At 40.6% G+C, this 25,529-nt stretch overlaps 1 protein-coding gene across 4 annotated transcripts in view; it reads right to left on the bottom strand.

Annotated features, from left to right (window-relative positions):
- Positions 1-1,389: 1,389 nt before the first annotated feature.
- Positions 1,390-25,529, bottom strand: part of HEATR3 (HEAT repeat containing 3) — a 37,697-nt gene continuing 13,557 nt past the window's right edge. For 3 of the 4 annotated variants that reach the window (XM_022555128.3, XM_022555131.3, XM_022555132.3), the window contains 8 exons: positions 22,016-22,106; positions 21,752-21,909; positions 21,384-21,466; positions 19,601-19,737; positions 13,468-13,556; positions 8,564-8,707; positions 4,952-5,128; positions 1,390-2,167 (listed from right to left, as the gene is read on the bottom strand). In XM_022555128.3, the coding sequence (XP_022410836.1) occupies positions 2,045-2,167; positions 4,952-5,128; positions 8,564-8,707; positions 13,468-13,556; positions 19,601-19,737; positions 21,384-21,466; positions 21,752-21,909; positions 22,016-22,106 (1,002 nt within the window). In that variant the 3' untranslated portion in view covers positions 1,390-2,044. The remainder of the gene's footprint in view (positions 2,168-4,951; positions 5,129-8,563; positions 8,708-13,467; positions 13,557-19,600; positions 19,738-21,383; positions 21,467-21,751; positions 21,910-22,015; positions 22,107-25,529) is intronic. The other variant, XM_022555130.3, reaches the window with a different exon arrangement.

Here is a 25,529-nt window from a genome sequence, read left to right as displayed (position 1 = left end):
AAGGGAACCCTTGTGCAATATTGGTGGGAAAGTAAATTGTGTAGCCACTATGAACACAGTAGGGAGATTCCTCAGAAAATTCAAAATAGAACCACCATATGATACAGCAATTCCACCTCTGGGTATAGATCTGAAGGAAATGAGATCACTGTCTCAAAAAGATATCTGCAGGACTTCCCTGGTGGCGCAGTGGTTAAGAATCCGCCTGCCAATGCAGGGGACATGGGTTCGAGCCCTGGTCGGGAAAGATCCCACATGCCGCGGAGCAACTAAGCCCATGCGCCACAGCTACTGAGCCTGCGATCTAGAGCCCGCAAGCCACAACTACTGAAGCCCACAAACCTACAGCCCATGCTCCGCAACAAGAGAAGCCACCACAATGAGAAGCCTGTGCACCACAACTAAGAGTAGCCCCCGCTTGCCGCAACTGGAGAAAGCCCCCAGGCATCAACGAAGACCCAACGTAGCCATAAATAAATACATACATACATAAATTTATTAAAAAAAAGATATATGCACCATTTGTTCATTGTAGCATTATTCACAGTAGCCAAGACATGGAAACAACCTAAACGCCCATCAGTGGACGTATGGGTAAAGAAAATGTAGTGTATATACACAATGGGATAGTATTCAGCCATAAAAAAGAAGGAAATCCTGCCACTTGTGACAATGTGGGTAGACCTTGAGGACATTATGCTAAGTGAAATACATCAGAGAAAAACAAATACTGTATGATCTCACTTATATGTGGAATCTAAAAAAACAAACAAACAAAAAAACACCCGAAAACCAAACAACTGAATGCATAGAGAGAATAGATTGTTAGTCGCCCGAGGTGAGCGGTTGGGGGGCAAGCAAAATGGGTGAAGGTTGACAAAAGGTACAGACTTCCAATTATAAGTGACTGGGCATGTCATGTACAGCACGGGGACTACAGTTAACAATACCGTATTGCACATTTGAAAGGTGCTGAGAGAGTCGATGCTAAAGGTTCTTATCACAAGGAAAAAAAATGTATGTGAGGTGATGGACGTTAACTAAAGTCAAGTCCTGTGCTGGGTAATGGGCCTTTTAACAGGTCAACTGAGATCTACAGTGGGTAAATTTTCAAATCTCCAACAACTCCTCTGATCAGGCAAATGGACAGACAACAGACCTGGTCCAGGGGCCCCACTCCGACAATGATGTGCACTGAAGCTCCCTCCCTTTGCTCGCTCCACCTGTCACCGTACTACCTCAAGGACATTGACAGTAATGCTGGAGATTCTTGGTATAAAGTCTTGTTTTTAATAGCACACATATATTCAAAGCAAGATCCATTAGCAAGCAAACACGCAGTAATAGGATTATCTGATATTTTAAAAAAGATCTTCCAAGACACAAAGCTTTCAATTAAAAAGTTATTTATTAAAAAACATATTCTTCCAATTCTGATTCCATTTAAATTCCAATTAAATAAGGAGTGATGTTCCAAAGCAGTATCCGATCAGATCCTTTTGTACAGAGGACGACGATGACCTCAAGAGCTCATTAGCTAGTAGTATAGTCTGCTAAATAGTGGTATATGACTCCAACTCACTCCCCTCTTCACAAAAGGTAAGCATAATTGATATACTTCATACCAAAAAAAATTTATAAAGCTTGTCTTCATATTTCAGTTAAAGATTTGGCTAATATAAGATGATAATGGCTTAAAAGAGCATCCAAGCAATGCTTCGGATTTTCCTTTTTTGCAAAATTCAAGGAAAACATGATTGTTTGGAAGTGCCTTCACTGCTCATGAAGAAGCACCTGAGATTTCCTTGTGTTTCCACTGTTCGTGTTTCCAGTGACTAAAATATGCTGGAAACATTTCTGAGAGCACTAGAAATGCCACACAGATCCCAGAGCTTTTAAAGAGTTTCTGACAGGTTCTGGAGTTTTTATGAACTTCAAACTAGTGTACAGGCATTAAAAAATGACTTTCAGGAACACACACACTGAAAGGAAACCCTCTAGTATTCTTCAGCTTTGAACGCTCTGAGGCGAGGACTGGTCTCTTTCAAGTAGTCAGTTTTTTCTCAACAGTTTCTTGATAAGCGACAAACCTTCTCAAGTTCATCTTCACGTTGTCGAGAACACACAGCTGATCTGGACTGTATTTAGCTCTCCCTTCTTTCCGTAACTGCCAAAAAAATATCATATGTGATTTGGTATATATCACTAATTCCTTTAAATAAGAAAGCATTTAATCTGCGGTGTATTTATTTTTAGAACAAACAGCAGTCAGATTTTGGTGAAACATTTTCACTTCCAAGGTGATGGAACACAGTACATTAGCCATAATAAAGATAAATTAAGATTGTACACCTTTTAAATGATAGTTACAAGAACAACTGAATTGTAGACTTTAAAAGAATGAGTTGTATGGTATGTGAACTATACCTCACCTCTAATCCAGAGCCATGGTTCTCAAATTTTAGCATCTGGAAGGCTTGTTAAAAACCAGACTGGTGGGCCTATCCACACAGTTTCTGATTTTCAGTAGGTCTGGAGCTGGGCCTGAGAATTTGCATTTGTAACAAGTTACCAGGTGATGCTGGCGCTGCGGATACAGGACACTTTTGTGGACAGCTGCTCTAAAGAAGTTTTTTGGTAAAATGCATTGTATTGTGTTTAGATGCAATTTGGGGCTAAATATATACCGAACAGCCTTTAATGCAACTGTGGCTTCATTCACAAAGGAGCTTCATATAAAAAACTAGATGTTGCCATTCTGGCTAACAGAGAAACTTCATCAGGGCTTTATAGCTTTGAGAAAAGAAAAACAATTAAATATCACCATCACTGCAATGCATATTAAGTAGGAAAATCAATCAGAACAATGGACATTCCAGAGGTCAGGGGTTACTTTCCTAGTTCACAGTTTACATCACTGCTCTCTAAGCGTTCGCTTCTACACAGTCTGATGGCTCAACTGCATCTGCTTTCCTTGCAGCTGCAGGGAAAGGGGACATCTTCTCCTTACCACGCAGACTGCTTTTTCAGAAGTTTAAAGGGCCTGTGATCTTTAAGAACAATGTGGACACCCTCCATGTACTGGTATGGAAATGTCTCTAGGAGACAGTGTTAAGTAAAAGCACATAAAGTACAGGAATGTGAATATATTATACTACCTTTTGGATAATGAAGGGGGAAAATACTAAGGTGCATTTGTCTTTGCTTAGAGAAACACCATTCAGTTTGGTTACCCATGAGACAGGGAACAGGTGGGAATAAAACTTCTCACTGCTTAAAAAATAAACACTAGGCCTTTGGGATCGGGGTGGGTAAAATGGGTGAAGGTGGTCAAAAGGTACACACTTCAGTTCCAGCTGACCCTTGAACAATGCAGTGGTTAGGGCGTCCACTCCCCACACCCCAGTCAAAAACCTGGGAATAAGTTTACTGTTGGCCACGGATTCAACCAACTGCGGATCATGTAGTACTGTAGTATTTACCACGGAAGAAAATCTGTGTATTTAAGTGGATCTGCCCCGTGTTATTCAAGGATCAACTGTATAAGAGAAATAAGTCCCGGGGATGTAATGTATAGCAAGGTGATGACAGTTAACAACACCGTACTATATATCTGAAAGTGACTAAGGGAGTAGGTCTTATAAGTTTTCATTACAAGAAAAAAATCTGTAACTATGTGTGGTGATGAATGTTAACTAAACTTATTGCGGTAATCATTTTGCAATAGGTACATATATCAAATTATTATGTTGTATACCTAAAACTGACACTGTATGTCAATTACATCTCAAAACAAAACAAAACCCAGACAAAGAAACAAACAAAACTACAGGCTTAAACAAAGCATAATTAAGAGTAAACTGATCAATTTTCCCCCCTCAAGACTAAAGTCACCTACTGGTGAAGCTTAACTCAGTAAGTGTCAGCCACTATCGCTACATTTTTAAATGTGGGATGCCAAAACATGAAAATGTCAAAAACAAACCAATTATTAATGTTCCTAAACTAATACTGATGTAACTGTGACACAGAATGTGCATGGCATGTGCTATTTTTTTCTTCTGCAAAAGAAAACTATTTTTTATGCCTTAAAAAAAATTCAAAAAGTTTAAATTTCTAAGCATACAATCCCATTCACCTAAAAACTTATCACAGAGCTCTGGCCACAGGAACTGAATTCTGCCTTAGAAGCTTGTTAGAGAAAAGAAACACGTATTGGAAAGCAACAAAAGTAAGCTACTTTTCCATTAAAGCCTCTATTCTCTTGACAAAGCTTTAAAAGCAAAAGTTTAATTTAAAATGTAAAAGCAAAAAATACAAATATTTTTATTTCTCAAAATGAAATAGAGATTTAGATAAGAGGAGAATTGATAAACTTACATTCGTGGACATGCGATCAAACGCTGTTTTTAAAATTTCTGGTTGCCTTCCCCCAACCACTAAAACAGTTTTTGAACATTATTTTTTTGACTCAAAGTTAGCTTTGATGCTTCTGATGAATCAATCAATCAATCAATCAATCAATAAAAGGGCAAATGAAGGTAGCTACGTTCTCCATTAGAGGCCAACTTGGAGTTTGTTTGCCTTTTTTTCAGAGCACCAAAGGGAAGTATTCGTAACAATGAAATCAGCCTATAATGCATTACATGATATAAAATAAATATAACATGTCTATGAAAGTGCTTTGCAGGCCAGACTGTAGTGCTTACACATAAGCACTGTTAACATTTCTAAACCGCTGCAGAAAGAGGAACGTGTCGACACCATTTTGGCTCACGTCACAGTGATTCAACAGAAAGGGAGACTGAGCCCTGACTCAGCCAACAAGCGTTTACACAGAACTGGGGATGGAGTGCTATATGAATCACTGAGATTGCACGGAGGGAACCACATACACCCTCCTCCCATAGAATGCTGAGACTTCAGCATTTCTAAATAAAATGCTACATACCTTCATTTTGAAGACTGGCTGGAATTCTTTCAGAGCAGATAACAATTTAATTTGAACTGAGGCCCTTTCAGCTTCTTTACCATCTGCAAAAACATCAAAGAGGGCATCCAAAGCCTCTCCTGCTACTACAAGGGAGGGATCTTTGGTGGCAACCTCAAGCAGAAAGCACCCGATGGTCTGGAGACAACAAAACACAGTTATCATCCAACATCCTAAGTCAGCTTTCAAAATTAAGTACTAACTCTAAAGGTGACAACAATTCTCGCATAAAATTTTACATAAAAATGCTAGGGAGGGACTTTCCTGGCAGTCCAGTGGTTAAGACTCTGTACTTCCACTGCAGGGGGCGTGGGTGTGATCCCTGGTTGAGGAACTAAGATCCCACAAGCCATGCTGTGTGGCCCATAAATAAATAAATAAATGCTAGGGAAAAATTAAAACTTTAAAAAGATCAAAGTCAACACATATTTATAAAAATACCAAGTATAACAAAAGCAAGATAAATTTAAAATCTTAGAGTTTATATTCCTAAATAAAATGAATTAAGATCCATAAATGATATATGAAAAACAGATATTGGAAGTTATTAAAATTTCCCTTCTATCTCCATCAAAAAGGCTTTTCCCATGGTGTCAAAATGCATATAAATATTATCTGTAAAAAAAACCCTCCTTTTTAAAATTTTTTTTTAATTAATTAATTAATTTATTTTTGGCTGCATTGGGTCTTCATTGCTGCAGGAGGACTTTCTCTAGTTGTGGCAAGCGGGGGCTACTCTTCGTTGCAGTGCGTGGGCTTCTCATTGCAGTGGCTTCTCTTGTTGCAGAGCACGGGGTCTAGGTGCATGAGCTTCAGTAGTTGTGGCACACGGGCTCAGTAGTTGCAGCTCGCGGGCTCTAGAGCACAGGCTCAGCAGTTGTGGCGCACGGGCCTAGCTGCTCCACAGCACATGGGATCTTCCCGGCCTAGGGCTCCAATCCATGTCCCCTGCATTGGCAGGCGGATTCTTAACCACTGCGCCAGCAGGGAAGCCCCTGCTTTTTAAATTACATGAAAAACACTCTAAGACAATTAAAAAACTAAAGAGCACATAATCTCATTTTGCATCACTGTGATGATTTTTAACATCTACCCTTTTTTTTCACAATTAGCTAGCTAATGAACAGACCATTCCCAACCTGCAAAGAACTGTTTAAGAGTAAAGTTATTTTGGCTGTTCTGCTTCACACTTTATGTCTTAAGGGCGATGTGCACATCTGTATTACGGGTGGGAGAGTGGAAATGCTGAGTCCAGGGCTTCCCTGGTGGCACAGTGGTTGAGGCTCCGCATGCCAATGCAGAGGACACAGGTTCGAGTCCTGGTCTGGGAAGATCCCACATGCCGCGGAGCAACTAAGCCCGTGCGCCACAGCTACTGAGCCTGCGCTCTAGAGCCCACAAGCCACAACTACTGAAGCCCACGCGCCTAGAGCCCCGTGCTCCGCAACAAGAGAAGCCACCGCAATGAGAAGCCTGCACACCGCGACAAAGAGTAGCCCCCGCTCACCGCAACCAGAGAAAAGCCCGCGCACAGCAACGAAGACCCAACACAGCCAAAAATAAAATAAATAAAATAAAATAAAATAAGAAATGCTGAGTCCAAACTCCAGCTCTACCATAAATAACGGGGTGACTATGGGACAGTCCCGTTACCCACGCTGGGCCTCAATTTTCTCATCTGAATATAAGTGGTCTAGATAACCTCTAGGATAGTATTTAAATTTAGTATCTTATCATACAACATGAAATATACAGCATCACCTACGAAGTAGTTTTACTGAAAAGATTAATCTGAATCGAACCTAGCTTTTAGATCTAACTTCCATCTTGCGGGAGATTCAGAGGATAAAGGAACAAACGTAACGTCACAAGGAAGCAATCAGACAAATCCAGAAGCTGAACATTATGAGCCACAACCAACCCGGGAGCTGAGGAGAAAACAGGGGTTGGGAGGTGGCGCAAGAAGGAGCACAGCTCTAGATGAAGAGAGGCTTAGAAGACCCCCAAACAGGCACAACATGTAGACTTTACTTAGATCCTGGTTTAAACAAACCATCCACAAATAGATATTTTTGGAACAACTGGAAAGTTCTGAATATGGACCAGGTATTAGACATATTAAGAAATAACTGTTAATTGTGTACAGCATAATGGTGGTTATATAAGAGAGTGTCCCTCTTGTTAAGATATGCGTACTGAACCCATGGGGGCAAAATACCAGGATGTCTTTAACACACTCAGCAGAGCAACTACTTGAAGTATATATGATAGAAAACTAGTAATTCTTAAATACGCTTGATGGCTATACAAAAATTTCCTGTACTTTCTACTTTTCTTCATGCTTGAAAATGTGACTAAATAAAAATATTTTAGAAATCTTATGTTATGCCTGAGAAAAACTCGCTGTTCCCCTAAAGTGGACCTTGGACCTTACAGTCTAAAGGGGTGGGAAGTGATTCCACCTACACATGCTCATCGGTATATGTGTACATGTACAGAGCCACACAGCCATGCTCTCTCACTTGGTGTCTATATATAATCAAAACCCCTGGAATGACGCAGAAGAGATGGGTAACAGTGGCTGCCTCTCTACAGTGGAACTAGGGGAACCGGATGTTTAGGAGTGGAGATGTGTCTTTGCACTATAGATTCTTTTCTACTTTCCTAAATGTTTTGCTATATGCATGTATCACCATTTCAAAATAAGCTTCTAAAAAATACCAGTCACATTGTTTAGCTCTTAGCAAGTTAAGAAAATACTTTATAATAATCAGTTTATAATCCATTATCAGCAATGGTGATTAGCACAACAAAGGGTAATTTTACTACTACTGTTCTTTTAGTTACTAGGCTGTATCTCTGGCAGTGCAGTTCCTAAGCAACTTGTTGAGATAAAGTGCTGGAAGCAAACATGCTGAGTGAGTTCCTGGTGTGCTGGCACTACCAGAGTTGCTGCTTAAAATTTATGAGAGGTCTTAGGATGAACTGGGTGGCTTTGTGCAGAATGCACTACAGCCTGGTGTGCTGAGGAAACTGTCTGGACTGTTCCTTCATCAGGAGGAGAATACAACATGTACACATCTAACGCAACAGCAAAGGCAGAGGCATCTTGAACAACTCTGAACCCTGGCCTTCCACTGAAGACAAATTTATTTTTGATAAAACATCTCCGGAGTAAAGTTAAATGGCAAAATGTGACAACTCTTCAAGTACCTATCTGATTCATGGAGTTAGATTAAGCCAAAGGGTATGTTTTAATAATATACCTTAGTAAGCAACTTTTCTTTTTCTTGCAATACATATATATATATATATTTTTTTAGTTTTATTTTTTGGCTGTGCCGCACGGTAGGCCGGATTTTAGTTCCCTGACCAGGGAGCAAACCCATACCCCCTGCATTGGAAGCTTGAAGTCTTAACCACTGGACCGCCAGAGAAGTCCCCAGTAAGCAACTTCTTGATATGATTTCTTCTCATGAAGTCCAGAGAAGTTTTTAAAATCCCACACCGATAGTCACTCTTCTCCCATTTCTAATGACTTAATGATTTAGGTTGGAAGCATATTGTTTTTACCTTAAGAGTGTCAAGTGTGCCATCTTCTTTGGCTAGGACGCTGCCAGTGATTCCTAAAATACTAACCACATTTACCCTCACCCCAACATTACTACTATGGATGCCTGCTCTGCATAGTGTCAACAGCTGGTCGGGAGTCATGCACTGTTGAAAGAGAAGGAGAGAGTATTTAGCATGTTAAACTCAGCCAATTCCAACAGCATGTGCGACGGGATTGGCAGCAGTCTCTTCTACAAGAGGCACGATGCTACAAGTGACACACACTCTCGGTGGAGAAGTTATTACATATTCTAATCACTCATTAATAACGTTGGTAACTCTGAACTTGGACGAGGCCTGCTCATGTCACTGTCACCACTTTTTCTATCCCATGGCTGTAAGCCTGTAAAAGAACCTTCAGATCCTATTTGTCTCATTTGAAGACTTTCATTCAGAGGTACACAGACCAAAGAGATTCTCATTTCTTTTCAACGTTGATCATAAAAAATGTAAATAGGACCATGCAGCTTTAATAAAAATGGGCTGAAATCTATACAAGGTAAGAACTGACTCTGAGATTTGTGTGTTATGGTAAATTAATAAAGATTGTAAAACCCATTAAATTATATAGTGCTTCCACCAAGTAGTGATAATTTTCATTTTAAGCTGATTTGAACACACAAGTGGACACAGGTATCACAAGAGAGTGCAAATGTCACTTTCCCTTTCATAGAAACTGAGGGTCAGAAGTTATGTTCTTTCTTTTTTTTTAGAAGTTACGTTCTTGAAAAAAATTCTCAAATATACAAAGAGAAAAAATTTAAAGAGTATATATTAGAGGCCAACATCATGTGCTATATTTAACAGTAAAACACCAGAGACTTCCCATTAAACTCTGGAGCAGGGCCAAGTCTGGGTTAGCACTGCTCTAGAGGTGTGGCCGTGCAATGACTAAGGACAGAAGGAAGACAGGCCACCAGAGGAAAGGAGGCCCAAGAACTGCGAAGCCAGGTTCCTGGGAAGAGCATCCACGTGGATTCTGAAATCACCTAGAATCATGACGGGACCAGTGAAAAGTAACAGAAACCAACAGCAGGAATCTTCAAGGAACGAGGGGTACCCTTGGGGATGGTGGGTGACTGTAACCAAGAGAGGTGGGGTGGTGTGGTCTAGTGACATGGTACTCAGAACTGGAGGATTTTAGAAAGGAAGCAGTGAGGACGGTTTAGAACTGTAGTTCCCAAACTTCAGAGTGCATGACAATCACCTAGAGAACTTGTTAAAACACAGACATCTCTGGGCCCCTCCCCAGAGTTTCTGCTTCAGTAGACTGGGGGCAAAGCCCACACACAGAGGAAAAAGACCACAGACCCGATAGCAAAACTGGCAAAAGATGGGAAAAGTTACAGAAAAAGAAATGCAAAGGCCCTTAAGACACATGAAAAGATGCCCAACCTCCTCACAGTAAGAGAAATGCAAATTAAAATTGAGATATAATTTCTCACCCATCAGACCACTTAAAATCCAACATTCTGACAACATATTCTTCTGGTGAGGCTCTGGCAGAACAGGCACTCTCAAACGCTGCTGGTGGAGATTCGAAACGGCTCAGACTCTAAGGAGGGGACTACAGCAATACCCAGAGCAAAGCTACAAATCCATCTGTTCTCTGAGCCGGCAAGCCCAATTCTAGGCATCGATCCCAAAGACACAATGGCAAAAAACACAACAGAACTTCTGTAAAAAGGCTATTCACTGCAGTTCTATTTGTGATAGCAAAAGACTGGAAACAACGACAATATCCATCGATGCAGACATGTTGAATATGGACTATGTACACAATGGAGTGATATGAAGCTGTAAAAAGGAAATGAGAAACATGTCTATGGTGATTAATAAGGGAGAAGAGCAAAGTACAGAAGCACTACTTTTAAGGAAAGGAGTGGGGCTTCCCCGGTGGTGCAGTGGTTGAGAGTCCGCCTGCCGATGCAGGGGACACGGGTTCGTGCCCCGGTCCGGGAGGATCCCACATGCCGCGGAGCGGCTGGGCCCGTGAGCCACGGCCGCTGAGCCTGTGCGTCCGGAGCCTGTGCCCCGCCACGGGAGAGCCCACAACAGTGAGAGGCCCGCGTACCACAAAAAAAAAAAAAAAAAAGTAAAGTAAAGGACTGAAATACAAATACATACATATTTTGCTTATGTTTACCAAAAAAAGAACAATAGAATGATAAATTAAAAAATCAAAAAGGATGATTACCAATGGCACAAAGGAAAGAACAGGGGCAAAGGGACAGAAGCTAGACCTCTCTAAATATATACATATGTATATTCTTTTGGGGGATAAAATATACGTAAAACTTACCATTTCAACCATATTTAAAAGTACAGTTCAGTGGTAGTAAGTACAGTACATTCACACTGTTGTTGGTGCAACACCACCATCCATCCCCAGAACTTCTTCATTGTTCCATACTACAACCCTGTACCCGTTAAACAACGTCTCCCCACACACCCCACCCTTACCCCAACTCCTGGTAACCACTATTCTACTTTCTGTCCCACAAATTTAACTACTCTAGGTCCCTCATAAGAGGATTCATACAATACTTGTCCCTTTGTGTCTTTCATTTAGCATAATGTCTTCAAGGTTCATCCATGCAGTAGCATGTATCAGAATTTCATTCTTCTTTAAAGCTGAATACCTTGTTTCAGTTTTAACTCTGAAACTGTGTAAATATTTTATATAATTAAAAAATTAAAGCAAACAAAAAATGCTTTAATAAAAGCTGAAACAACGGAAGCTAACTTTGTAACAAGCCACAAAGAGAACTTTTCAAGCAACTTTAAAACACAGTAATTTGTGTAGTCCTAGAGGGATTTTTTTCCCTAAGGACATGAAGAATCACAAAGAAATCTTAAACTGCATTCAGTAGTGTTATTGTTAGTAATAATACCATTATTTTGAAATTATTAACTGTATTCTGTAGGGTAAATAATTAATAATGAGTTTTTAATGATGGTTTAAAAAACTGGTTATTTTTAGAGACTGCTAGGACACCAACTCATTATTCTAGAAAAAAGGGTGGGGTGGGGGGAGGGAGAATCATACCCTATCTTTTTCGGTATGAAATTTATTTCAAAGTTACCAACTAATTGATGAAATAGGAAGTTTTTATTTATAGAAGAATCACAGCTAATAAATGCTTTAAAAGGAATGACAAAATTAGGATATCTCCATTTTGCAAACCCTATAGTGGTTTGCAAAATAGTGGATCTATACAACAAAAATCACTGGTTGCTACAAGTGAATCCATTGATTAATCTTAACATCACTATTTTACAACAATATGTGATTTGTGATATAAAAGTAGAATATACATACAGCACTGTGAATTATTTTTGCCTAAATGATCTGATCCTGAATCTAATTAAGGCTCTAGACCTAGCTCCCAATTTATAGGCAATATGGGAGACAGAGGGACCTGTTAAATAATAACATTGTTAAAGCAGCCATATCTGAGAATGGGGGAAATTCTTTAGGACAGATGACAGCATCTTCTTCTTCTTCTTTTTTTTAATATTATGGCGTTTTCTGGGTTTTTAAAAAAATTTAATTATTTTTTATTTTTGGCTGCATTGGGTCTTTATTTTTGGGTGTGCGCGGGCTCTTCGCTGGTTGCGGCGAGCAGGGGCTACTCTTCGTTGCAGTGCATGGCTTTCTCATTGTGGTGGCTTCTCTAGTTGCAGAGCACAGGCTCTGGGCATTCGGGCTCAGTAGTTGTGGCTCATGGGTTCAGTAATTGTGGCTCGCAGGCTCTAGAGTGCAGGCTCAGTAGTTGTGGTGCGCGGGCTTAGTTGCTCCGCGGCATGTGGGATCTTCCTGGACCAGGGCTCGAACCCGTGTCCCCTGCATTGGCAGGCGGATTCTCAACCACTGCGCCACCAGGGAAACCCGATAGCTTCTTCGATGAATAAATAGTAAGGGGAAAGGCGGGCAGGCAGGGGAAATGTTATAAATTCAAAGATTTAAGAATCTGTCAGTATACTGAAGACTACTGAATTGTATACTTTAAATGGGTGAACTGTATGGTATGTGAATTAAATCTCACTAACCCCGTTAAAATATATGTATTTAAGAGACCAAAATATCAACTAAGAACAATACATGGATCCTACTTAGATGCTGATTTGAACAAACCAATTGAAAAAAAAAAAACATTTTAAAAGCAATCAGGGGAAACTGAACTCAGACTGCATATCAAATGATAATTTTAAAACATCTGTTGATTTGGGGGTTTGGGATAATGGTACTGCAGTTAAGATTTTTAAAAATTCATTTTCTGTCACAGACACATAATGAAGCACACAATAAAACATTCATGGGTGAAATAATATGATTTGCTTTAACTATTCCAAGAAGCTAAAACAAAAATGTAGGGAAAGTGAAAGAAACAAGAATGACAAGATGTTGGCAACTTGTTGACACTTGGTGATAATGCTTTCAGGTAACAATACTATTATCTCTGCTTTTAGAAATGTTTGAAAATTTCCTTCATAAAAAGTAAAAAATAAAAGTGATAAGGCACCTATCACAGAGGTGCAGACAGATCACTGTGGAGGACCTGGAGTACATGCCTGTAAATTTCTGTAATAAAATGTTTAAAAAAAGACAAATGATTTCCAGAGAAAATACTTACAACACAAATGCCAAACACATTATATCAACTAAAAAACTGTGTATGTTTTGATGGGGGTGGTGGGGAGAAGGTAAAGATTTTACTTTTATACTTTCAGTACTTTTGTTTCCACTTTACAAGGATCATGCATTACTCTTTCAATAAATACTTAAAAATAGTTAAGCAATAAATTTTGCCTCCGTAATACAGAATCTTGGCTAGTTCCATAAAAAAATTTTAAAACCTTACCTGAGGAATGTTCTTGGAGGCCACTGTTTGCAAAAGGGCCCTCAAGGCACTACTTATAGCTTCTAAAAAGTCAACATGCTTAGCAAAATCTAAAACACAAAAGTGAAATATAAATTTGTTTTTGTCTTTCTCTAAGAAGAGTTATTTTATAGAAAAAGAGTCAAAACAAAGCATGTTAAATGTTAATATATGCTACAATATTAAAAACATTTGATATTTAAGCCCAAACTTCCACTTCACAGCTCCCTGTGAACTGCATATTTGAGTCGGAAAGATGACCACGATTGAAATAATCAGGATAGTCCTGAGAGTCCTTGACTTGTAGATGCTGGATTTTCATTTAACTCACACTTTAGCACGTGATAAGCCTGAGCTAACCTTTGTAGACTGAATTCAGCTTTTCACAGATTGCTATCACGGTGCTGGGCAGATATAGGGTAGAGTCACCTCCCAAGTCAGAGTGCCTCCTCGCCAACCCAAGCCCACTGCCCAGCCAAGAAGTGTTGCTTGTGCAGGGTCAGGCCACTATGCCTCTGGTTTTCAGTGGCTCCTGTGGTTTTTAGTGACCCAACTTCCCCTTCCCACTCTTGCTCATTTTTACTCTTTTCTTATTGTCCCTTCTTCCCACACAGGATAAACAGAACAACAGCAATAAACAATTATGCTAACACAGCCATATAGGAGGGTGAGGACCGCCTAGGTGAGCTGGCTCCCTAACCCCTTTGGTGGGAAGGGAAAGCAATTGATGTGGTGTGATAGGTTATATTTTCCAAAAATAGCCACAACAGGGCTTCCCTGGTGGCGCAGTGGTTAAGAATCCGCCTGCCAATGCAGGGGACACGGGTTCAAGCCCTGGTCCGGGAAGATCCCACATGCCGCGGAGCAACTACGCTCGTGCACCACAACTACTGAGCCTGCACTCTAGAGCCCGCAAGCCACAACTACTGAAACCTGCGTGCCCTGAGCCCATGCTCCGCAACAAAAGAAGCCACTGCAATAAGAAGCCTGCGCACCGCAACGAAGAGTAGCCCCCACTCGCTGCAACTACAGAAAGCCTGTGTGCAGCAGCGAAGACCCAACACAGCCAAAAATAAAAAAACAAATAAATAAATAAATGTATTTTTTAAAAAAACCCAATAAATTGATTTAAAATTAAAAAAAATAGCCACAAGAGTATTTCCAGTTCTGCATGATCTTGCAGAACCTTGCCACTTCCCATAAAGACTGTGGAGTCTATTTCCCCTCCCCTTGAACCTGGGTGGGACTCTGTGGCTTCTTCAACCAGGACAACATGTGAAAGTGACAGGCTAAGTGGTAAAAGGCATGACTTCCACCTGACTCACATGCCTTTGCTCTCTCCTCTCTCTCAACTCTCGCCCTTGGAACCCAGCCACCATATTATGGAAGCCCAGGTCACATGAAGGGGTCAGAGGTGGGTGTTTTGGCTGACAGCCCCAAACCAACTACCAGACATGTGAGTGAATAGGCCTCAGATGATTCTGGCTCCCAGTCTTCCAGCAGAGGCCCTAGGCTAGGGTTTCTCAACTTCAGCACTATGGACATTTTGGACCAGATCATTCTTTGTGGTGCATGTGGAGGCGCCTGGGCACTAGGATATTTAACGACATCTCTGGCCTCTACCCTCTAGATACCGGCAGCAACCCGCAAATTGTAACAACAAAAAAGGTCTCCAGACATTGACAAAAGTCCTCGGGGGGCAAAAACTGCTGCTAGTTGAGACACACTGGCCTAGACGTCATGGGGTAGAGAAAACCGTCTCCGCTGGACCCTGTCTAAATCCCTGACCCACAGAAACCACGAGAAATGGCATCTGATTACTGCTGTTTTAAGCCACCAAGTTTTGGGGTGATTTGTTATATAGCGGGAGACACTTTGTCTTCCTCCTCTGTGGTGCCCTTGGCCAAATAAAGCTTCTGATGCCCCTTTCTGGGCTGCATGAGAGCAAGGCAGCTTCTGCAAAGACTGGAATTAAGGCTTGTTTTACCTTTCGGCTCTCTCATTTTCAGATATATGTTATGCACAGAGGTAGGGAATTCCTGTAAGTATCACAGAACAGATACGAGGATACTTTAGGATCAGACAGACCAGGGACAGAATCCAGCCTTTGACATTATGTGACCTCTCATTTTGGTCTCAGCCCAAGTGTTAGCTCCTCAAAGGGGCCTTTCCATACTAACTAGTGTGACACCTCATACCATTCTGCTTTTATGTTTTTCCTTCCTAGCCAAAATGACCTTAAACCTTTATTTATATGAAAATGCAAGCTCCATGAGCATGGTGGCCTTGCCTATCTTGTTTATGCCTGTATACCTTGGACCTAGAACAGCGCAAGGCATAAAGTAAGTCAATAAATAAATAGTTGTTAAAAGGAGAAACCCCCCCTGAAAAAAGTTCCTAAACCTCTAAATCTCAGCGTCCCCATCAGGCAGGTGGAGTAATAAATGCCTAGATCATAAAACCTAGTACCCAACAGGCCCTCAAAAATTGGTATAAAATTGTTACTATTAAACTTCCAAAAGTCACCATACTGGCTCTGAAAAGTAACTTATATTTGATTAAAGCTGTAAGTGTAGTCCTGAAAATCTGTCAGCTGCACATAAAACTATTAAACCATGTTATGAAGAACTAACTTGATACAAACTAGAACACATCTCAGAACCAATTTTTTTTCTATCCTCTATTCTTAGGAAAATAACAATTACCTTAGATTCAAAATCCTAATCTAAACTACACTACTGTTTTACATTACGTGAAATTCATATTTTCCCTAAATTTGGATGATTTTTATTTAATTCACATTTCTGTTCATTTATCCAAATTAGGGAAGGAAGTTCAAACAACTCTGCCTTTCTGAGAAATTCTCAGTAAAAGGTCAAGACATGTGGTATTGTCAAAAGAAATTAAGTAAATGTCAAAAGAAGTTAAACAAAAGAGGTGATTCAAAATGTCTTTCCCCGCAACAACTTTGTACAGCAGCTAAGAATTTGTAGCACACCTGAATGTAGGTAAATAGTCAACCCACAAGTAATCAAGCAGCAAATTATATTTAGGTGAATTCTGCAGACTGATTTTCAATGTTCTGATATGGAATAAAAACCATATCCCAGAATGGGTGCTACCACCATTCTAACTGTAATGAAAATGAGCTTTCTGCTCCCCAAAATCTAGGGTAGCAGGGAATCCTAAATGATTTTAGAACCCACATAATGGAAAAAATGACAAACTGACCCAATCTGCAAATACAACATTGCTAAAAATTTCTTATGTTTTGAAGATCAATATTTTAAATGAAGGAGACAAAGATGTTGGTGTTTTGAACACAAGGACCAGACTCTACTAAAAACTTGCTCATTTTATCTCTGATGTCAGCCACAAATCTATGTAGGTATGTATCAAAAATTTTGTAAGTATTCAGAACTGTATTTTAGCATCAAAACTAAAACAAGTTAAATACAATACAGCTGTACGATCCTCATACATTTAACTCTCAAACATGGTAACACAAAAGAGGGAAATTTAGCCCCATTCTCCCCACCAAATTCTTCAATAACAGTTCACATTATCCATGTAGAGCTCACAGGGTTACACTATTTTATAAATCCCAAGTATTTGGAAAGACTATACTAGAATAGTATAAATATAAGCAATTATCCTTTATGAAAAATTTCATTCTGATAAAAAGGTTATGTCTACAATAGCTAGGAAACTGGAATTTATTAAAAATCTAAGCGTTTAATTATACTTTCTCACAATTCAGAAACTTTCCATTACTTCTATAAGGCTCAGCTTGTTATGGTTTTCCTGTGATCTTTCCAGGTAATAAATGTGCCTGTACCAGTGACCAAGAACAGCCAGCTGAACTAGGAGAAACACACCTAAGTGTTTTCTGCATAAGCAGAGGCACAGAATATGTGCACTTACTTCCAGTGAAATAAACTCTTCATGCTGGCAAGGGATGGGGCTTGTAGGACCTTGACTGGACTCTCATGGAGAAATGGCCCAGAGGAAAGAGATGGCAATTGTGAAACTAGGGCAGACAGGGCTCTCTCAGGTTAAGCAGGTCTTGGAAGCACTAAGAGGTCTGGGTAGGTCCTGCTCGCCTGGGGGCCTAGCTGTGGACTCCCCTATCTGGCCCTGCCCGTTGCAGGGAGCCCATGGGAATGCGTGGATGGGACGGGGCATGAGCAATAGCAGTCTCCCCCAGCCACCCCGCCACAGGACATCCTGCTGGGCTGACGGAAACCATCCCTCTTGCCCCCCATGCCATCCAGATCTCGTTAGGTTTATAAGGCTGGGAGAGAAATATAAAGTTATAGTCATCATTTGGCCAGCTCACAATGACCAGTCACCTCTGTGCTCCAGAGCTGGCCCAGTACGGGCTTGGAACGGGAGTGGGGCTAACACCGCTCACATCCTGTCCAACATCCTGTCTTAGGTATGGCTGGGCATGTGGTTTTCACATGACGGCACCAGCTAAAGAATACACAACGTGAGATCACTTGAAAACTCCGCCTGTTAATGGACAAATATTGATAACTATATAATGAGTTTCTAAATATTTATTTACTTAATCTTTAAAAATTAATCTAGAACTTCTAAAACATGCACCATTAAATACACAGCACCTCTTCATAGAGTGCAAGATAGATGTCTTAAAGAATCAGAGACCGACTCTTGAAGGAATGCTTACACAGAAACTTGTATTTAGTCAAAAGTGACCATATTTTGATCTTCTAAGAGTTTCAGCTCTTGGGCTTAGTACTGTGTCTGAGAAGGGGAAATGTTAAACAGTTTTGCACAGAAATAGAGCAGATTCATATCTCCCATATTAACCCTCACTCCAGACATACATGCCGGATAGAGTAACGCCAAGAATTTTCCTTTACTATGTAAAATACCTGTATTTCCTTTCTCGGTTTTGTTTGAGCTCCTATAGTTTAATGTGCCGAAGTTAAATGAGATTCTACTACAGTGAACTATGACAATCTGTTAGAATAGCATGCATTATACACTGTACAGCTAGATCATTTCAAAAGAACAGTTAACAAACATTCTATGATATTGCTTATATGTGGAATCTAAAAAATGATACAAATGAACTGATATACAAAACAGAAATAGAGTCACAGATGTAGAAAACAAACTTATGGTTACCAGGGGGAAGGGGGGGAGGGATAACTGGGAGAGTGGGACTGACATATACACACTACTATATATAAAATAGATAACTAATAAGGACCTACTATATAACACAGGGAACTCTTCTCAATACTCTGTAATTACCTACATGGGAAAACAATCTAAAAAAGAGTGGGTATATGTATAACTGATTCACTTTGCTGTACAGCAGAAACTTACACAACACTGTAAATCAACTATACTCCAGTAAAAATTTAAAAAAAAAAGAACACCTATCTAATGTACAGTATCTCTCTAGGTTTCTGCGTACAAATGAAATTAATCCATATCAGATACCTGTAACTTAGAGATTCAGCTTATACCATGCAAAGGTATTTGAAGAAAGAGATGTGTTAGAAAAAAAGCAAGGTGTAGAACTGTGTGTATGGTAGTCTATCATTTGCCTTAAAAATACACATACATACTTTGGTATCGAGAATCTCTCTGGAAGAATACACAAGAAACTGGCCACAGTGACCAATTCTGGGAGAGGAACTGGGTAGTGTGAGAAAAAGGAGGGAGGCTTTCCACTTTATGTGCTCTCAAACCTTGTGAACTCTGTCATACACATCTGTAGCACCCAATCAAATGTAAATCAAACGATTTTATATTTAAGAAGAAAACTAAGGAATAGAGAATTACCCAAATATCTTAATGAACCCTAATATTTATGATATTTGTGATGCAGCCTTAATTGTCCTGACGTAACTGGATGCAAGCAATTTTAATGAAAAAGATAAATATACCCCAGAGGCCTGCCTGCATACTTTGTTGACTCTATACCACCGGCAACTATAAATATATGACTGCTAGTGCCTGGGAAAGGTTTCTGCAGGTTGGATGAGAGACCGTATAATTACAAACTCCCAGTTCCTGGCCCTTCAAAATTCTGCTCCATCCCAGTCGTTTTTCACAATAAGGCCTAAATATTTACCTGGCTGAGAAAAAAGCAGTTGTGACAGATGCTGTGCAAGTGTCTGAAGGGCTGCAGGTCCTCCCAGATGGTCCACATCCAGGAGGGAGACAAGGCTCTGGAGACACACGAGGGCTCTGCATTGTATAATGCTCATTCTGCAAAGGAAGAGAGAGAATGCTGTCTGTTCCTCTCACAGTAACCCAGCAGAATTCAGCACTGACCTTGAAACTAAGTGTCAGATTCTGACTGGGACCATCTGTAAGCAGAAGGAGGTCTAGGGCAGTGAGCAAGGATTCGTAAAGTGAACTGTTAATCCTACCAGATCAGGTTTCCCTGGTGGCGCAGTGGTTGAGAGTCTGCCTGCCGATGCAGGGGACATGGGTTCGTGCCCCGGTCTGGGAAGATCCCACATGCCGCGGAGCGGCTGGGCCCGTGAGCCATGGCTGCTGAGCCTGCGTATCCGGAGCCTGTGCTCCACAACAGGAGAGGCCACGACAGTGAGAGGCCCGCGTATCGCAAAAAAAAAAAAAAAAAAAATCCTACCAGATCGAACTGCTTGAGCACTCAAGGCCTCTGAGGCACAGCGCATTTATGAGTCACATGAATCTGCTTGAGAAAAATTTCTATGCATGGCAGTATCTTTAAAATTATTTTTAATTGTGAAATATGACATACATAAAGCGCTCAACGAATATACAGAGTTTAACGGTTTACAAAGCAAACACCTGTGCATCTAGGTAGGAAATAAACAATGCTAGCACTATTTAAAGGACATGGAAGCAACCTAAATGTCCAACGACAGATGAATGGATAAAGAAGATTTGGCATATTTATACAATGGAACATTACTCAGACATAAAAAAGCATGAAATAAAGCCACCTGCAGTAACATGAATGGACCTAGAGATTATCATACTAAGTGAACTAAGCCAGAAAGACAAACGTCATATGATATCGCTTATAGGTGGAAACTAAAAAAAAAAAAAGATACAAATGAACTTATTTACAAAACAGAAATAGACCCACAGACATAGAAAACAAACTTATGGTTGCCAAAGGGGAAAGGGGGGGAGGGATAAATCAGGAGTTTGGGATTAACATACACACACTACTATATATAAAATAGATAAGCAACAAGGACCTACTGTATAGCACAGAGAACTATAGGGTAATGACCTATAAGGGAAAAGAATCTGAAAAAGAATACATATATATCTGAAACACTTTGCTGTACACCTGAAACTAACACAGCACTGTAAATCAACTATACTTCAATTAAAAAAAAAGAAAAGAAAGAAATGCTGCTAGCGCCCTCACGGCCCACCTATCCCTTCCCTATCACGCCCCACCTCCTTGACCCCAAAGGTCACCACTCTCCAGACTTTTATAGCAGACATTTCCTTGCTTTTCTTTACAGGTTTACCACCTATGTATGCATCACTAAAGGAAACAGTTTAGTGTCAGTGTTCTAGTTCAGATTTTTTATTGCTGTATGTGTTAATCTAATGTGTTAAGAAGTAGCTCAGCTGTATGTATTCTACTGTATGATTATGTCAGCATTTATTTATCCATTCTGCCACTGATGGACATTGAGGTTGTTTCCAAGTTGGGGCAACTGTGAACCACACTGCTATGTGCACTCTCCTGTCTTAGTGAACATATGGGCAGACTTCTCCAGGGAACATACACAGGACACAGGGGGAGAGATCTTGAAGGGGGAGTCGGCATCTTCAATTTAATGGTCCATCATTTAATATAATAACATAATGACAAATGGTTTTGAAACTAGAAAAGTTCTTACTTTCTAATCAAAGGTTTCCAACTGGGGTTCCTAGAACACACGTCAACTGCAGTGCTGTTTGGAAAGGCAGTTTTCTCAAAAATCTAAATTTAAAAAGGAAGTAAGGCAAAGGTTAAAGAGTAGGGTTTTTACACGATTCCTTTATAAAATCCCAACATGTGACTTCTAAGTGAGATGGTCAGGCTTGATAAAGAGGTGCTCAGGAATTCCGAACAGCCCACCTCCAGTGCTGGTCATTGTTCTGTTTCCCAGATCTTACCAATTACCCACACCTGGCAGTATTAGCGTACTTCTTTTGCACACAGAAGGAACAGCTTTCTTCAGCCTTCCCTGTGCTCTAGAATGAGCCTAGACTGAAAACAGATTACCTTCTTTGGGATGAGGTAGTTGGTGAGAGCGGTGTGAACCTCATGGGAGAGGCAGAGGGGAGACAGCAGCTGCCCACCGCATTCACTGAGGGAATTCTCCATAAATGAGTCGCTTTCATCACTGCTGGAAAGCTCTTCCCATTCATCGTCAGTGGGATCTGGGAAGAGTGCAGATCACACAGAACTGGACTATTTAAGATAATCCTCATGGAAGCTGCCCTCCCAGTCCAGGGGAGGATATCTAAATGGGAACTGGTCACAAACCTTCACTGCAGCACATGTTGACAATGATTTCCAGAGCAGTCTGCTGAGCTGTCAGCAACGCTATGGTCTCTCTCAGCTCCTTGTCGGTGGGCTTAAAAAAAAAAAAAAAAAAGCAAACGACCAACTCTCAAATGTGTGGAAAAATATTTTCATGTGACTCTCCCTAGTTAAAGCCTACTAAATGATATTTGCACTTGGAATAGAAGACATGGGTGGGGGTGGGTAAATAGAAGAAAAGTCATAAAGTGCTGGAAGGACAAACAGGCATTATGATTCCTCTTGGCACTGTGCAGCGTGCCACTGTTCACCGGGTTTCCATCTATCTGCATGGTTATTTTCTAAGTGTTGCTTAGTTAGCTGGAGAGAACAGAAAAATATTCAGGAATTCTGAACTAAATTCACCCTGAAACTTAATCTAATGTGTTAAGAAGTAGCTCAGCATACTAAGATTAAAACAAGAGTTCATTTTGGACACCAGGCACTTACACACAACAAACCTGCTTTTAGACACTTACACAGTTTCTTGGAAAAGGCTTCATTAACCAGAATTACTAACAGGCCCTTATATGACCAACAGAACTTGACTAAGGAGTAGACAGGCTTGCTGCTTTCTGGCTTTCTTTGAAGACTGCAATAAAGCATTTCTTAAAGACTGAAGGAAGAGGGGGACTTTTTCTCCTGGGAATAAATAACATGAACCTAACTTATCAATTAACATTCTCAAAATGGGTTGTATAAATTTATATGACCTTAATTCTCAAGTCACCTATGAAAAGTGAAACAGTTTCACTCCAAAACAGTACATAAGCTAAAAGTAATGTATATTTTGTTGTCTGAATGTTTCCCAGTTTCAAAAGTTTTCTGTCTTTTCAATGGCTGTAAAATATTCCATTAAATGAATGTATTATAATTTATTAAGCATTCCTCTAGCATGGAATATTTCAGATTACTTGGTTATCTTATTTCCTCAGATTTACTGGATCAAAGGTTAAAAACACATCTGTAGATACTGTGACATATTCCTGTTCTCCTTTTCCAGAATGTTGTACTCATTTTTAATCCTCCAGCAACTTCTTGTGCAACGATTTAACTGTAATTTTGAACCACATTCTTAAAAAAAAAAAAAGAAGACAGCTTATTTAATAGATGTAGCATAGGAATCCCTATGTTTATATTCATTTTATTGCTGGCAAGAATGTATCTAGGGACTTCCCTGGTTGTCCAGTGGTTAAGAATCCACCTTCCAATGCAGGGGATGCGGGTTCGATCCCTGGTCAGGGAACTAAGATCCCACATGCAGCGGGGCAACTAAGCCCGTGCACTGCAACTACTGAGCCCGCGGGCCACAACCACAGAGCTCACGTGCTCTGGAGCCTGTGCGCCGCAATGAAAGATCCCATGTGCCACAACTAAGACCCGACACAGCCAAAAATAAAATTAATTAATTAAAAAGAAAAGAACGTATCTAAAATTTATTCCTACTCACTTCGTGCGTGTATGATATTCAACTAAACATTTCTTAGAGGCGACTCAAAGCTACATAAGACATGCCTTTGCTGGGCTCTCATCCACTTAAAACCTACGAAGATCTGGCTTAGAAGAATTCTGAAACTAAGTTCCACTTCTTTACCTGACTTTCCTGCTCAGAACATTTCCCTGCTTCTTGTTACCAAATTGTCCTAAAGAACCAATCTAGAGGAAATGTTATGACAGCTGAGATTTGCTTCAAAATATTCAGTAGTTGAGAGGGGAGAGCGGGTAGGGAAATAGATGAAAGAAAACAGACTGTGATTTGACAACTGCTAACTGTGGAAGCTGGGTAGGGATTGTCCTACTTCTGCATGTTACAGCCGCAACTTGGGTCAGCTCTCTCTTTACAGATTTGTGCTTATACCTTCTTAAGTTAAATGATGCAATTAAGGGTTTTGATTCTCAAGGATCCCTGCACAAGCCACTGGGCAGCCTGGAAGACCAGAGCTGCCTGGCTGTGAATTTGTGTTCCGGGCACGTGGCAGCACGACGCTTAGCGCACTACTGGCACTTAAACACCGGCTGCCTGATCGGCATGTTAATCATCCAGTCTACTCAGCTATGGTGAGAGGCTTTAAAAAGCAAGCTTTTGTTAAGAGAAAACACTGCATTTTCTAAGCACCAAAATTCTATTTCTAAGTAATACTTGGGAAAGTGAATCTCTAAATAACAGTTAAATATCGATACTTTTAAACAGTGGCACTTCATCTTGGTGGATGTGGATCTCAATCCCCACTCACTCATTCCCTGTATGGCCTCTGAAAGCAAGGCTGGAGATGAGGAAACCCTGCAGGAGTGCTGTTCTCCCAGCCAGAGATGTCCGATCTTTCAGAGTCCCCTGACAGCCCAACTGGAATTTCCACTTCTGCTCTGATGGGAATTCGGGGTGGGGAAACATAGTATATGTGCATCTGGCAGGATAAAGTGACCTGGTCAGCACGATGCAACACCTGCAGAAGAGCCTCCAAACCCTGACCTGTTATAGCTGATGTTCCACATGTGGATCCCAGATCTGTAACTCACCTCCACGTGGTACCTGAGGGGATGCTGCTGGGGTTCTAGAAACACCCTTTGGAATGACAAGGCTCATAGCTATGCCTTTGTCTATCTTGCCTTACTGATTTTAAATTCTACCCACTCTGACTCAGATGCACAAGTGAGACAAGGAGTAAATTGGGGGTTCACATACACGCCTCTTGCACCAAAAGGGGGTGATATGATTTTTAAGCCGCTCTACGATTTGCAAGCAACTCGAGCGCAGGATGGCCTTTTCATTTTCGTATTCACCCCAGCACTTAACACAATGCTTTGCACCTAACAGCCGTTCATGGGGAGTGTGGCACATATATACAATGGAATATTAATCAGCCATAGAGAGAAACGAAATTGAGTTATTTGTAGTGAGAAAGTAGTTCTTAACTACAGCATCTGACTGCTTTAAGACACCACCAATTCAGCTTTACAAGACTTCATGAATGTTGGGCAGTGGTATACTGATGAGTTTATGCCCACTAAGAATTCTTTAAAAATAAATCTATCAAAACTCTAAGACACTGACCTAAGATACTTCTCAGTTTCAGTTCATTGTACATGAATCAGGACAGGCCACGAGTGAGATGGTAAAAAGTGTGACAGGACATTACTAGGGTTCTTCCAGTTCAGGCTTCATTGTCTTTCTTCCCAATGACTTCAGCAGCCTCCTGTCTGGTCTTCCTGCCTCCAGTCCCCTCAAACAACACTAACCCCCTTTCACCATGCTGTTTCTTACGCCATCCTTTAAGACAGCTAAGGTGTTCTGTCCACAAAGCCTTTTCTGAGAGCGTCTTCCTTTCTGCTTCCATCAGGGCTGAGTCAGGTGTGCCTACTCTATAGATACGACCCCCTCAGAAGTCTGTGCACAGCCCTATCACTGTTCTTAGCACAGGCATTATAATAAATTATCATTACATGTCTATCCTCTCAAGACGGAAAAGGTCCCTGAAGA

The sequence above is a fragment of the Delphinapterus leucas genome, chromosome 20 (assembly GCF_059928025.1).
Source record: "Delphinapterus leucas isolate spDelLeu-1000000601 "Yukka" chromosome 20, BTC_Dleu_Yukka2, whole genome shotgun sequence".
NCBI classification, from domain to species: domain Eukaryota; kingdom Metazoa; phylum Chordata; class Mammalia; order Artiodactyla; family Monodontidae; genus Delphinapterus; species Delphinapterus leucas.
This window is presented reverse-complemented; position numbering and strand designations above follow the sequence as displayed.